Below are 14,775 nucleotides of genomic sequence, written 5' to 3' on the forward strand. Positions count from 1 at the left end.
AGTGACAAATTGTTGTTATTTTTAGTTTCACTGTGATGTGGAAACGTAAATAGTATTGTGTATTATGGCATTGAAGCTAGATGCAAAACTACTATTTCTATTTGATCTTTTTGTCTCATTGAAAGTACAGAAAATTTTGTGGCAAAAAAAAATCAAGTACAGAATAGAAATTTACAAAATTTCATATCTAGTTTTTGTAGTCTAGTAATACCTTTTGAATTAAGTTTTTGGTTTTTTTCTTTTTTTCTTCTTTTTCTTCCCTTTACATCACTACAAATCTCTTAAAGATCTGAGGGTCATTTATGTCTTCCTGTTCGATATACACATTCCTTCCCAGAAGCCTTACAGAAGTTCTATCGTGGTGAGTTCAGGTAGGAATTTCTTACATTTGTTTTATAAATATTTTAAAATGTGCCATTAGAAATGCTATTGAACAGAACAAGTTAGATAATATTTGGCTTAGGCATTGGCCTAACATCGTTATGTATTACTCTTTGTGGTTACTGTTATTAGCTGAGTCACAAACACCTCTACCTTTTTTCTAGTCCAACTGGAACTGCATAGAGAAACCCTGATAAATGCCACTTGGTCTGTAATCCAACTGCAAGAAGAGGGGTTTCTCCATCAGTGAGATAGAGGCCGTGTTTCTATTTTCTTAATGTTATTTACATGTTCTTAGCAGTTTGGTAGAGATAATTAAAACTATTGGCTAAGAATAAGTGTTCATATTCTTTGACATTTTATATTTTTATCCTCTTCTTCCATCCAGAAGACTGAGGGTTGGATTTACTCTACCATACTGAGGTTCCCGGTATCTTTATTTTACATATTAAGTGTTTCTTAAGCAGGGGAGTGTTTTTTCATATTTCCTTCACTTAATTTGTTCAGCAATCAGGCTGTCTTGAAAAGAAGGGTGGAGGGAGTCGCTGAGATGGAGATTGTGATTATACTAGAGAGAGCCAAGTTGGACTACTTTATATTTCCTGACTTAGACTAGATTTTTATAGTTTGAGAAAGTTTTCTGTCTATTTTTTGTGAAATTAAATCTTCTTGACTTCTGGAATCATTAGTAATGATTCTAGTTTCTAGTCATTTCAGTATGGCACCTTTACAAATGACCAGTTATTAGCTATCAAGTGGGAGTATATTTTTATATACTAATCTAGCAGAATCTGTCCCACTGGCTTTTTGCTACATCAGTTTTTGGTTTTGGAATCAATTGTACTTGATTTTTTTTCCTTCTATCAAAAATGTCATTTAAGTTTTAGGTGTAATCTCAAATGCTATGAAATTTATCATTGATTTCTTTTTACTGTAAAAAAAAATCATCCTTATAGAACTCTAGGGGAGAGAGTTATGTCTAATCACCCTAACACAATATTAATCTCAGAGTCCTTTTTTTTTTGCCTATGTTACAATTTTATATGAGTGAAATACAACTATATCTAACTCAGTATCTTAGATTTAATGGATACTTGATAAAGAATTTGACTTTAATTCATTATGTGGGAGATTTTGTACAAATACATAAGATATTTCTACTATATTTGAAAAGAGAACTAAATCTCTAAATTTCTCTTTGAGGAGGAACCTGTGGGTTTTAGGTGTTTCTGGTATAATTTGTTTATGGAATAACTAGTTTTTTAATATGAATTTTTTAATTTGGTGAAATTATAATGCCTCATCCTAAGTTTACTTTATCTTAACATAATTTTCCTTCACTTTCTAAGGTGGTTATGGAGGCAGCGAATCAGGTTGTACCTTGAAGGGACTGGTATAAACCCTGTTCCTGTGGACCTTCATGAACAGCAGCTAAGTTTGAATCAACATAGTAGAGCTTTCAACATTGAAAGAGTTCATGATGAAAGTAGGTAGATGGGAATTAGATGTGTTTGGGCAATATTTAGCTTTTCATTCCTTTGATTTCTAATTTCTAGAAGTAATAATTTATAATTCACTTATTTGGGCATTTTAGTACCACTGACCACACTTAAGAAAATACAGTGAACTCCTTCAGATATAAAATGTATTATGACTAGATACTGAAATAAAAAACATATTTCCAGAAGAAATGTTTTTCTAGGGTGAGTTTAAAAACCTGTTGATTATGAAAGGATTATAAAATGTCTAAGAGAATAGTTGATATTTAAGGAAAGATTTTTTTTTTTTTAAGATTTTATTTATTCATGAGAAACACACAGAGAGAGAGGCAGAGACAGAGGCAGAGGGAGAAGCAGTAACAACCCATGATCTTGAGCCGGAGGCAGGCAGATGCTCAACTGCTGAGCCATCCAGGTGTCCCTTAAGGGAATCTTAAGGAAAGATTCTTAGCTTTAATCTTTGAAATGTCAAAAAGGAGAAAGCAAGCAGTAGAAATAAAATGATCTAATCTGTAGAAGATTTCCTAATAATTACACTTGTATTCATATTTAAATATATATATCATAGTTACAGTTGTTGATTAAAACTTTTTGTTGGGAAGTTTTGCATCCCAGCCTTAAGATTTATGTTTCAGACATCTCTGTAAGCTCCTAAGGGAATATTAGTATAAGGTGATATGCAGCTTTTTTTTTTTTTTAAGTGTTAAGATGGATTTTCAGTCTTAATTTGTGGTTTGTAATTTAGCCATATTTTCCCACTTTTTCCAGTAATTGTGGCTTTCCTGGTATAAGAAGACCCTGAGATATACTATCTATGGACTACATAAAAAGATACCTATTTTTTTTTTGTTGTTGTTGTTCCTCCTGTGTTTCCTTTCTTGGCTAAACTTACCAGGAAAAGCTATCTTTATATATCTGCTTTGTCTGTCTTGCATGGTACCTGATGTTTATGTTCATTATTTTCAGACTTTTTTATGCTTTATATATTAGGCTGTTCTTACAGTATGTGTTCATGTCATGTTTTAAAGATGCTCGTTCTCCCCATCCCGCCTCCCCAAATCATATGCATATGGATTCATTGGTTTTGGAATGAAAACCAATGTTTATAAAAGACTGCAGTAAGATTTTAAACTTTTAGTTAGAAATCTTACTTTATCCCTCACCAGAAGAAGGTATTGCGATCTCCAGAGATGTTTAAGATTTGGCCCTGAAATTTACCAGTGGCTTTATAAGAAAGCTGTAGATATGTTCTGTCTCCCTTTCTGATATTACAGAACATGAAGACTCCTAACTCTGGGAAATGAACTAGGGGTGGTGGAAGGGGGAGGAGGCCTGGGGGTGGGGGTGACTGGGTGGCGGGCACTGAGGGGGGCACTTGACGGGATGAGCACTGGGTGTTATTCTGTATGTTGGCAAATTGAACACCAATAAAAAATAAATATATTATTAAAAATAATGATAAAAAAGAAACCTGTAGATAAAAAAAGAAAGCTGTTCATTGCTCAGATTCCTGTCTCAGATTTGCTGTTTACTTAGTTTTACAAACTAAGTTAATGTATATAGAAACAAAATCACAGAGTTACTAAGTAACATCCAGTAATCACTCACATCTGATTAATGGTATTTCTAGAAAAAGAAAACATTCAAAATAAAAATAATACAAGAAAATTTCTCAAAACTTTGACACCATTCTTTGAATTGAAAGGACTCACAAGTACTTAGCATAACTAATGGTAAAAGATTTCACACCAAGGTATGTCAGAATGCTAGGGATAAAGTAAAGCTGTAGGCTTCCAGAGAGGAAGTGTTGGTGATTGTGGTCATTATTTTATATATAAACAATCTGGAATCAGAATAATTTTTGATTTCTCAATAGTAATACTGGAAATTGCTATGCTTATTATAATAACTATTTTGTTAGTAATAATTATATGGTATTTACTTTGCCTAGGCACTATTTTAGAGTGCATTTTTGTGACAGTGTTTTTTGTTATTTTGATAGCTTTATTTTGTGAGAAAAAGTTGAGGAAGATTTTAAGGTATATCTCATTTTTTCTATTTAAATTGTCATCAAATTGGTAGGAAACATTTCTTAGGAACCTGCCATTTGGAATTTTGGAATAGAGGAATGGGTTTGAGATTAATAAGTATGCCACCATGTTTGATCCCTGATTTAGGTTTCTAATTTAGAACAAAAGATTACAGAGAAAAAAAAATTCTAGTTTTGTTTTTTTTTTTTAAACTTTCCAACTTAATCCTTTACTGGATTGTATTTGTGTACAAGTTAATGAGGAATACATTTTTACTACCTATATACTTCCAGGTGAAGGAAGGTAGGGTTGGTTTATTGACTACTATTTTTAAATTTTTTCATCATATAAACTAGCAACTTTCTTATTTGAAAAGTTGATTGTATTAATTTGGATAAGTGAATTGATTTGATAAACAATCCCAGAATCTCAATGGCTTAACAGAATGGTTTGTTTCTAGCTTCTTTCACTGCCTGAGGGCTGTTGAAAAACTTCCAAACCGTGCCCGCCACCATCTTCTAAGGCCTCTGAGTAATGTTTTGGATCCTCTGTAGAGAAAACAGCATGGAGGATCTTAAGGGAGGTTTTAGGAGCCATGTTTGAAGCATTAATTTTCCTCATATTCCATTGGCCATTACTAGTCTCATAGGGTGTACCCAATGCAAGTAGACCTAGAAACATAGTCTAGCAGTATTGCTGTGTAAGAGATGTGTAATCTCTTATACAGCAATGGTCCCTGTCCTTAGTATAACAATTCTGTATTTAAAAGTACAAATTATAATTAATTTTGTAATCCATTCTTTTGGAGAGAAAATTGTTAATTGTCCTTTTCATGTCCAATTGAAGTAGTTGCAAATGAACAATTTCATTAGTTAGATCATGTTTGGTAGTCAATTAGCATGAAAGTAAATATAAGCAGAATTAAGATGATTGTTGAGATTTGAAGCAGTCTTTATTCTCTTGTTTGACAAAGAGTTTCAGGTGAAATTCAATAAGCACACATTTAAAAGTGCAGTATGGAGAGGAAAATTAGGATAGAGAGATTTGGAAATAGAGGCAAAAAGTCAAGACCTTATAAAAGATATGGTACAGTTTGGTGAGAAATCAGATTTATTAGTAATATTTAGCGAGTACCTACTGTTTGGCATTTGCAGGAAATCTGTGGGGAGATATAAAACAAATTCCATTAGGAATTACCTTATGTAAAGAAAAATAATTTAAACAAAAATTTTTGACATGTATGAGAATGATATACCTAGTACCAAATTAAGATAGTTTCAAAAGTTAGCTGTTGTGGTCTTTAGTGCAAATTTAATTAATACATCAAAATTTTTAATATATCCTTTTGTATCAAGTTTTTACAGCTATGAGATTGAGCTGATAATGCTAGTCCATTATACAATTTAGTCAACAAGCTTTCATATGGTCTTTGGCATTATAATGACAACTTGTTATGTTTGAAAGAATAGTTGGGTCTCCTGTAGATGGTTAAATCCAAAAGAAATTAGATATATGTAATTAGTGTCCAATAAACATATAAACAGGAATGTTAACAATCATGCTAACAAGTCAAGAGAATGTTAGATCAGTGGCCATGTTGGTAACAGTGATGGAAAGTTTCATTAGTGTAGTAAGTGTCTAATGTGTATTAGATATCTATTGCTAAATAACAAATTACCCTCAAATTTAGTATCTTAAAACACAAATATTTAGATTTCACAGAGATTGTGAAGATCAAGGATCCAGGAACAGCTCAGCTTGATAGTTCTGTTTTAGGGTCTCTCAAGCAGATTGTCAAGCTGTCAGCCAGGACAGCAGTATCTGAAGACCCGACTGAGACTGGAAGGTTACTTCCCAGTTCATCACATGGCCATTAATGGGAGGCTTCAGTTCCTCACTATGTTGGCCTCTTCGTTGGACTGCTCATGAAATCCACCCCCTCCCTGCCCCTGAGCACATGATCTGCAATGAATCTGCTATTGGTGACATTGAGAAGATGGGCTTGGCCTTTCCAGTTGGAGACAGATAAAAGATAAAAGTAAAAGAAACAATTTGAAGGTGACAATTGCAGATTTGATCCCAAAAGCAGTGGGAATCCTTTGGAGGGTTTTGTGTGATGGAATTAGGTTTAAATATCATCAAGGAAGATTACCTTAACTGTGCATACTTACTTATGGAGTAAAAAAGACAAGGTGGATGTGTTTTTAGGAGTCATGAAAGGTGATGTGGCAGTGTCCTTCCAGTGCTACTATTGCTAGAAACACTTTTGAGGTTTTCTATTTGGAAAAAAAAAAAAATCAATTTGGCTTTCAACATGAACCATGCATGTAATTGTTGCTTAAATCCAAAGTGGCTCTCCTCTGGAAGTACTTGACTATTTCTTCCTCTGAAGCTTTCAGAGAAAAATTAAGCATGACAATAAGATTCTTATAAGATGGATAAAAATACGTCATCATTCTTGAAAAATTGTTTCAAGAATAATTGAGGTTTATTTTAGAGAGAGAAATGCTTCATTACAGATATGTTAGGTGATTTTGAGGTTCATTATGAATGCTTTATGAGATTTAACTTATGTTAATATTATGGATTCTATTGAAACAGAAGTATGAATATTTTAATATTTTATAAAATTTAAATCCTAACATTTCTAAAATTTAAACATTTTGTCTTGAACATTTATTTATTCTTTTTATTACGTATAGGGCCAGAGGCTTCAGGACCCCAGCTTTTGCCAGTGAGGGCACTAAATGAAGTCTTCATTGGGGAGAGTCTATCATCCAGGTACTTTTAAACTGTTATCTTCAGTTTGGAATTTAATGTTTTAGTATTTTTTTAAATATTTATTTGATTTCTACAACCTAAGAATTGGGAATAATTAATACACTATAAGTGATAGAAATGAATTATTTAATGAAATATTCCAAAACCTTCTCATGGATTTATAATACATGTTAAGAGGAAAGAAGGGTCTATGAGCAAAAGTTTGTGAAACTAGTTTAAACCAAGTTACCCAGGTTCCATTACTACAGAGCCTTTAATCTATCATAAAGGTGCTTCATAAACATTTAAGAGAATGATATACTAGGCATACATTTGCAGTTGTTATAAAAATTTTATAGATAGTTCATATTAAAACTTCCTAATTATCTTAATAGTTTCCCTTAAGGCTGATTTGTTTGCTTATTTTTATCCAGCATCCAGTTAAGGGATTATGCATTGCATTTGGCCGTTTTGGCCCTTTAGAATTAAGAATAGTTCCTTAGTTCCACTGTTGTTTCATCATTCCTGATATTAATATTTTTGAATAGTCTAAACCAGTTGGTTTGCACAATATCCCTTGTTTTAGATTTGTATGATTTTTTTCTCTGCATGATAAGATTCAGACTAAACACATTTGGCAGGAATACTATTTGGTGGTAATTGTATCCCTAATGCAACATTATAAGCCAAGTGTATTGACAGTTTAAGATTTGTAATCATTATTAGAAAAAATTAAGGTTAATAAAGCTATTCATTAGGAGTATAAAAGTATACTATTGTTTTATTACTGATGAAATCTGTTTTGGGGTGTTGAATAGAACTTAGGCTCAAATTGTCAGCAGAATGTTTTTTCAGAACTTTGTGTGATATTAGTTACCTCTAATAAAATGACTGCCATAATGTGAAGTTAATTTAACTCTTGGCTGTCATTTAGAACTTGCCTTCTCATTTTTGTAGATGTAAGTAATTTAGGGGTGGAAAATTACAGATGAGTCTCTGTCTCACTTTGCTGCTACCAGAACTGTGTGACACTCTGAAGGTCATGTGGTTGACTTCTCTAGTTTACTGAGAGTTCCACATATTCTGAAATTCTGTCTGTTGACCTGTCTTTTCATAAGTCTATGATGAGAAATACTTGTCTTAATTAAAGAAGATATCCATGTTTTAGCCAATGACTAACTCAGGTAGTACTGAAAAGAACAAAGCCTGATTCAGTAGAATGCTTTGAACAGTGTTTTTCAGCTGTAATAATTTTGATTAATGTAATTTAAATTTATTCAGTAAAACATATTGTGTACCTGTACATGTAATACATAAGTCACTAGGGATGTAAAGATAAATCAGATAAAGGTAGTAAGTAGCATCCTATTTTTTTAGAAGATGGTAAAATATATAATTTAAAAGTATTTAAAAGTAAAATTATTTGAATCAAATAAAAATATACTCTTTAAAGAACGTAAAATGTGGGATGCCTGGGAGGTTCAGTGGTTGAATGTCTGCCTTTGCCTCAGGGAGTGATCTGGGGCTTGAGTCCTCCATTGGGCTTCCTGTGAGGAGTCTGCTTCTCTCTCTGTGTCTCTCATGAATAAATAAAAATCTCTTTTAAAAAATGTAAAAAAAAAAAAAAAAGATATAAAGTGTAAATACTTATTTTAACATAGTAATAAGAGCCTTTGTTATACATAAGTTTTTTTATTTTGCTCTATATCAAGTTTGAAGCAATGTGGAAATAAATAATGGATACTTTGTAACAGAAGGCAGGAGATGTAATTCTAATTAGTGATATAATCTAATCATGATTACTAAAAACATAGGCAGAGAGCAACAACTAAATGAAATTGGACAAAGTCTGCTTTAAACAGATGACAAATGCCATTTGCAACAACATGGAGGGACCTAGAAGATACTACACTAAGTGAAATAAATCAGAGAAAGACAATTACCTTGTGATTTCACTCAAATGTGGATTTTAAGAAACCAGTAGAAAAAAGAAACAAAAAAACAGACTTGAATGTAAAGAACAAACTGGGGGTTGGTGGGGGGAATGGATGAAATAGGGGATTAAGAGTATATCTTGATAAGCGATGAGAAATATATACAATTATTGAGTCACTGTATTGTATGCCTGAAATTAATATAACATTGTATGTTAATTATACTTGAATAAAAAATAATAGATGACAAAGGTAAAAATGTTTGAATTTATGCTTATTCTAGAGTAGCCATTTAATGGTTTATGTTATGGTTCGTGTATTTTAAAGGTTGTAACTTTTAAGAGCTTCCTACTAGTGTTGTTTTATAATTTGTACTTACTAAAAATCAGGTAACTTATAAAATGAAAGGATAACTGGGATTGATTGACAGACTTTTGGGAATTCGGTAAAATCCACTAGATTTTTAGCTTGAATATTTTTATTGTCTGAGGCAGGAGTGATTTGATTGGTTTATCTCTTTAATAATGTCTGCTGCTGCTGCTTTTTGTGTTCTTTGAGCCTCACCTTATATCCTTACTAAGATAAGGACAGCAGTTGGTTCGCTTCCGATGCTATTGAAAAAGTTTTCACTATAGGAGGTATTAGAATTTGTTTTAAAAGAATCTATGACATAGACCCTTAAGGCAGAAAGGAAATGAACACTTATTGGATCCCTGCTATGTGCCAGGCTTTGTGTATATTGTGTATATTACCACATCAGACACTCATTGCAACCCTGTGAGAAAGGTAGTTGTGTTTATCAGTGAAAAAGTTGAGATTTGGAGAGTTCACTTAACTTGCCCATGGTCCTATCATTAGTTAGCATCGGAACTGTCATGTATACCCAGTATTTCTATATTGAGGCTTCACTATGCCCTGAAAAACTTAAGTGCTTTGCTTGGAAAATATGAAGTGCAGCAATATTATTCCTGCCTCATTTATAATGTTCTTAGATTTAAGAACATTTTAAAAGCCCAATTTTTTTTTTCTTTTCTATTCTAACCTAGAATGTCTTATTCTTGGGCTGTAGCAGTGGACAATTTAAGAAGAAGTATACCCACTCTAAAGGGACTGTGAGTTTTATTGCTGCCTTAAAAAAATAATTTCCCTGAAAACAAAAATTCTGAGTTGACTAATCTTGATAAACCTGCATGTGAGAATGACACTAAATTTGCTCATCATTTTGGGCTCAACACCTCTCACCTGCCTATACTTTTCTTCCTCTCCACCTGTTTCTCTTGTATCCCCACTTACCTCTAATCTCTTGTTTCCATGTGATTCTAGCATAATAGCAGCCATTCCTATAGAGTTGACTGGATTGTCTGAATGCAATAGGCTCCTAATATGCCTAAAATTCCTAATTTTCTAGGAAGACATAACAAAACTATGAAATAGGTTAAATGTGAATACAAGGCCTGCTATCTTTTATGAAGAATGGTAACTTCAAAGAAAACATGTAAAGGAATGTTATGCCATGTAGAACCTTTATAGATTGAATTTGGCAGGATAAACTGAAAGGGCTAAAATAAGAGATAAATTATCCATTGAGTGTTACAGTGTTTGTAAACATGTCTAATAAATTGTTACTACTGCAAAAGCTATATTAAGAGTTTAACTTTTTTTATTTGCTGGACAAAAACAACCTAGTGTTGATCAATGACACCATTATTTTAAGCTACAGTTTTACAAAACAGGCTTTTACATGTTTCAAAAGTTTTTTGAATAATTGCAAATTTATATGTTCACAGAAAGAATAGTGACATTTTTGCTGGTGTCAGAAAACCCATTTGATTTCATTTTTATGAACTACTCTAAGAAGTAGAAATCTTTAAAGAAATTATAATTCTAGTTTTATTCCTAGTTTTGCCCACTGATGCAGTACTGGTTGAGAATTTTCTTTAGAACTTTTTCTCTCAGCTAACCATCAATTCAAAAGGCACATTAGGATGTAACTTAAAAAACACAAATTGAGCAGAAACTGTTGGCAACTTGAAGGGTTAGATGCAGACTGGATCTATCAAGGACTAGCTACCAAGAATGAAACTCACCTCAGAATAGTATTTTCTTTTTGAATTCTGAAATAAGGCTCTGTATATGTTAGATTCCATAAAAACAGTAATAGCTATGGTAGGTAAAAATTTACAAGCAGCCCCTGTTTGAAATGTTAAAATACTGATAGAAAGGAGCATATATGATCAGAGAGGGATGGAGATACGCAGATTTTTTTTTAACTTTTTCATTTAATCAGTATTGGTATTAGCATCATGGTGTACACACCTACTAAGTCAGGTATGTCTAAGTCAAGCTGGCCCACTTAGATTTCATTAGTTCTGAAGAAATGATGTTTGTCTTATTTACTGTGAGCCATAAATTTGGCAAATCCAGTTTTATATTTTCAATTCATAGGGCTTCGTACTATGAGATTTCAGTTGATGATGGTCCATGGGAAAAACAGAAGAGTTCAGGGCTCAATTTGTGTACTGGAACAGGATCAAAGGCCTGGTGAGTAACTTGGGATGTTGCTTATTGACTTTTGTGAAATATTTTAAGTAACGTAATTTACCCGAGGCTGCCCATCGGTGTATCTAAAGCCTCTGGTACATGAGAGGTAGCCTGGTTGTTATGTTTGTTGGTTCACTTTCTGCTCTACTCCTCAGTTGGGTCCAGAAGTCCTGCCTTGACTTCACAGATTAGAGCTGTAGATTTGGTCATTATTTAACCTATTGCAGTAGGTTTGTAGGAAAAAAAGAAAATAAATGTTTTGGGGGACTATGTTTTTTTTTAATGAAAAATATTTTAATAGTAAAAAAATGAAAACAGTACAACAACAGCAGCAGATGACCCGGAGGTTTGTGCAGCAAAGGGCTAACTGGAGAGAACTGGGCTCCCATAGCTTACTCTCTAACCTCTCTCTCTCTGGGTGATCACTGCTGCTGCTGCTTAGTTATACACATGCAGACGCCCCCCTTTGATCCACAGCTCTCTTGTTTCCTGAGCACAAACTCCTATTCTAAACTACCTACTAGAGAGAGTGGTAATAGACCTTCAGATTCAACATATTCAAAACTAAATTTATTATCTTCAATTTTTGTTCCTGTGATCTCTGCAGTGCTTAATAGGATCACTGTTAACCGGAGTTCATGCTCTAGAGAAAAACTTTGCTCCCAAAACCTTGCTCTTATTTTGAGTCTCCCTGTTCTTCACATACCAGTGTCTGAATCCTGCCAGTCCCACCTCTCAAGTCCTTGCCCCTCCTTTTCAGTTTCTCCTGCTATTTCTTTGGTCCAGGCCTCCATCTTCTTAGTGAGTATTCTTTGTGCCTCGCCCTTTAGTTTTCAGGCTGTCACCCATACTGCCAACAGAGTGATATTTCCAAAATGTAGATAAATTTGGCTAGATCTTTCTGTGGTGTAAAACTTTCATTTATGTCTATGTTCAGTTTACTTAAGTCTGTGTTTAAGACCCTGTAAATAAGTCCTGAGGAATCTGCCCGGCCTGTTGCTGCCCTACCCTAACCCCCAGCCCACTGGAGGAACTGCAGGCTACTTGCAATTCTCGGCACAAGCCACGTTCTCTCTGGGCTTTTTGTTTTTGTTCAATGCAACTTCTTCCTGCATTGAATGCCTAAATGTTCTCCACTTTCCATCCCCTGGCTTGAAAAATCCAGTCTTCAAATGTCATGCTGTGTAGGAAATCTTTACTAGAATCTAGTTTTTTTTCATTAGCATAATGAACCTTCTTTTGGTGCACACCTCACACTTTTGCCTCGTAGCACTATTTTTTTTTCGTAGCACTATTATAGATAGCATTTACCATGTTATTAGTTCTCTAATGAGCTGATACCTGGCTGGTTCAAGCAACTTGAAGCATTTGGGGTGGTGACTCATGGGTTTGTGTGTGTGTATAGCACAGTACCTAACACATATTCATTCAATTTTTTTTTTTTAAATAAATGACTACATGCTCACTAATACAGTGGAAAACTGTACTTATTAAATTGTAATTTTAAGTTTGGATAGTTTAAAATATAGTAATACTTTTGCAGTATTTTTTAAATAATTGTGAAAAAGATTTTAAATATATGTAGGCAAAATAGCATAATCAGTATCTATGTACCTATTAGCCAGTTTCAGTAATTCTCAACATACGCAATCTTTTTCTCTGTTCCTGTACTGTCTCCTTTTATCTCCTATTATTTTGAATTAACATTCAGACATTACATTCAGTAATGAATGAATGTGACTTTAGTAACTTCACATGTTTTTTAAAAACAATCATCATTTTTGTCAAATAAATGAACCTTTGGAGAAAATGAAAAGTATCATTTAAAGATTGGATAACATCTCATTTTCCTGAGGGCCAGTGAGAACTACATTTCTAAAATGATTTTTAACAATAATTGTTTGAAAAATAAACTTAATTATCTAATATGTTATAAAATTATTTTGTAACCCTCCCATAAAATGAAAACATTATAGTTAACTGCTTTATCATAACATCTTTTCTGCTCATCGTGATGTTGTTGAAAACTAGATTGAGAATCAAAAATGGTTTCCTTTATCCTCCTTTTCCTCTCCCAGTATTCTGTTCCCCCCAAACAACTGAATAGAGTACTAGCACGGAAGTTAAAGAGACCTGGCTAAATTACCAGCCTTTTAGCTCTGTGATCTTGTACAAGTTTCCTTTTCTGCAAAGTGAGGGGAAATGGAACAGATAAAATAAGATTACTTTATCTTCTGAACTGTGATTCTGTAGTTCTGTATAATGCATTATAATATAAGCTATCAGTGATTTAGCCCCTGCTACTTTGAATATAATATGCTAGGTGCTATTTAATACCTTGACAATATTCTTACAGAAATCATGCAAGAAAGTAGTAGTATTTCTGTTTTATAAAATAGAAATTGAGGCTTCACAAGGATAAATAATTAGGGTGAAGTCACAACTAGTGTCAGAAATTGGATTCAACCACAGGTGAGCTTGACTACAAAACCAATGCCTTTTTGACTACCTGCTTTTAAATGCAGAGGGGGAGCTGTCTATAGAATCCATACAGTCCAAAGATGTGTTACTAGCTTATATTGAAGAATTAAGTAGTAAGAGCATAAAGAATAAGAGCCCTTAGACTTGTAAAGTAGTCCTGCCATCTGCTGCCACACACCTTATAGCTGAGTCCTGTGATGATGGTGGACAGAAGTATGGCTTTGATTAGAATTTCAGTCTTCTCTATATTGCTTATTAAAGTCTCCTGTCCTCTCCAATGTTGTAGTCTAGAACTCTGTCACTAACTATATTCTGTCCTTGTTACCTTGGTCACTGAGTGGCCTCTGTCTTCAGCCCTATGTAGCTTGCTTGCTTCTAACATCTTCTACCTTACTCTGTACCATTACTGATCCTTCTTTTGCTGTGACTGCATTTCCCATTCATCTTTTGTTCTTTTTCTCTTCAGAATATGGGAGGAGAGAAGTCTGGGGGCCAGAAGGGCTGAGGGAAAGCAATACATTTCTATATGTTTGATCAAACTACCATTTCTAAGCATTTTGTCTTGAGCTACATATATTATTTAAATTTTCAAAAATACTCGAAGTAGGTGATTTTATTTTCATTAATAGAGTATTAAAAGTCTCTCAAAGCCATGTGACTAATAAATGGTTAAGACAGGATTTAAGTTCTGCACTTAACTCTGAAATGTAGATCTCAGGAATCACTAGAAAGAAAGGAGTAGAATAGCCTATTTATTTCTTTTAATCTTCTTTTAATTCTGGATACATAGATAAAAGTTTTCCTATGTGACCTCTCAGTCCTTGCTTTGAATATGAAATGTGGAAATGTATAACTTTGAATAAGAAAGTTACTGTAACTAATAAACCCCCAACCTTAATACAGTAGAAGTTTATTTTTTGTTCTTATAAAGTCCAAGTGGGTCCTCACTGGGAGGTGGGTCTCCAAGTGGTGGCTCAGGGATCCTGGCTCCTTCTATCATGTGGCTCAGCCATCTTTTAAACATAGCTCCTAGTTACTCTACTTATTTACATTAAGCCACAGAAGGAGGAAAAGCATGGAGGATCACCTGTGGGAGGCTTAATATGGGACACAGGCTTAGATGTGTTGTGCATGACATCCACTTTCATT

General features: G+C 33.6%; 1 protein-coding gene and 1 long non-coding RNA gene across 5 annotated transcripts in view; one reads left to right on the forward strand and one right to left on the reverse strand.

Moving 5' to 3' along the window:
• NADK2 (NAD kinase 2, mitochondrial) overlaps positions 1–14,775 on the forward strand; it is a 44,191-nt gene that overhangs the window by 21,361 nt on the left and 8,055 nt on the right. For 2 of the 4 annotated variants that reach the window (XM_077896207.1, XM_077896210.1), the window contains 5 exons: positions 288–371; positions 1,731–1,867; positions 6,613–6,691; positions 9,651–9,716; positions 11,050–11,145. In XM_077896207.1, the coding sequence (XP_077752333.1) occupies positions 288–371; positions 1,731–1,867; positions 6,613–6,691; positions 9,651–9,716; positions 11,050–11,145 (462 nt within the window). The remainder of the gene's footprint in view (positions 1–287; positions 372–1,730; positions 1,868–6,612; positions 6,692–9,650; positions 9,717–11,049; positions 11,146–14,775) is intronic. The other 2 variants (XM_077896209.1, XM_077896208.1) reach the window with 2 other exon arrangements.
• Positions 4,998–13,914, reverse strand: LOC144312987 (uncharacterized). The gene is made up of 3 exons (XR_013378625.1): positions 13,805–13,914; positions 6,082–6,186; positions 4,998–5,069 (listed from the first exon to the last, which is right to left on the reverse strand). It is a non-coding gene; the product is annotated as an uncharacterized LOC144312987 (long non-coding RNA).

This window comes from Canis aureus, chromosome 4, assembly GCF_053574225.1.
Source record: "Canis aureus isolate CA01 chromosome 4, VMU_Caureus_v.1.0, whole genome shotgun sequence".
NCBI classification, from domain to species: Eukaryota; Metazoa; Chordata; class Mammalia; order Carnivora; family Canidae; genus Canis; species Canis aureus.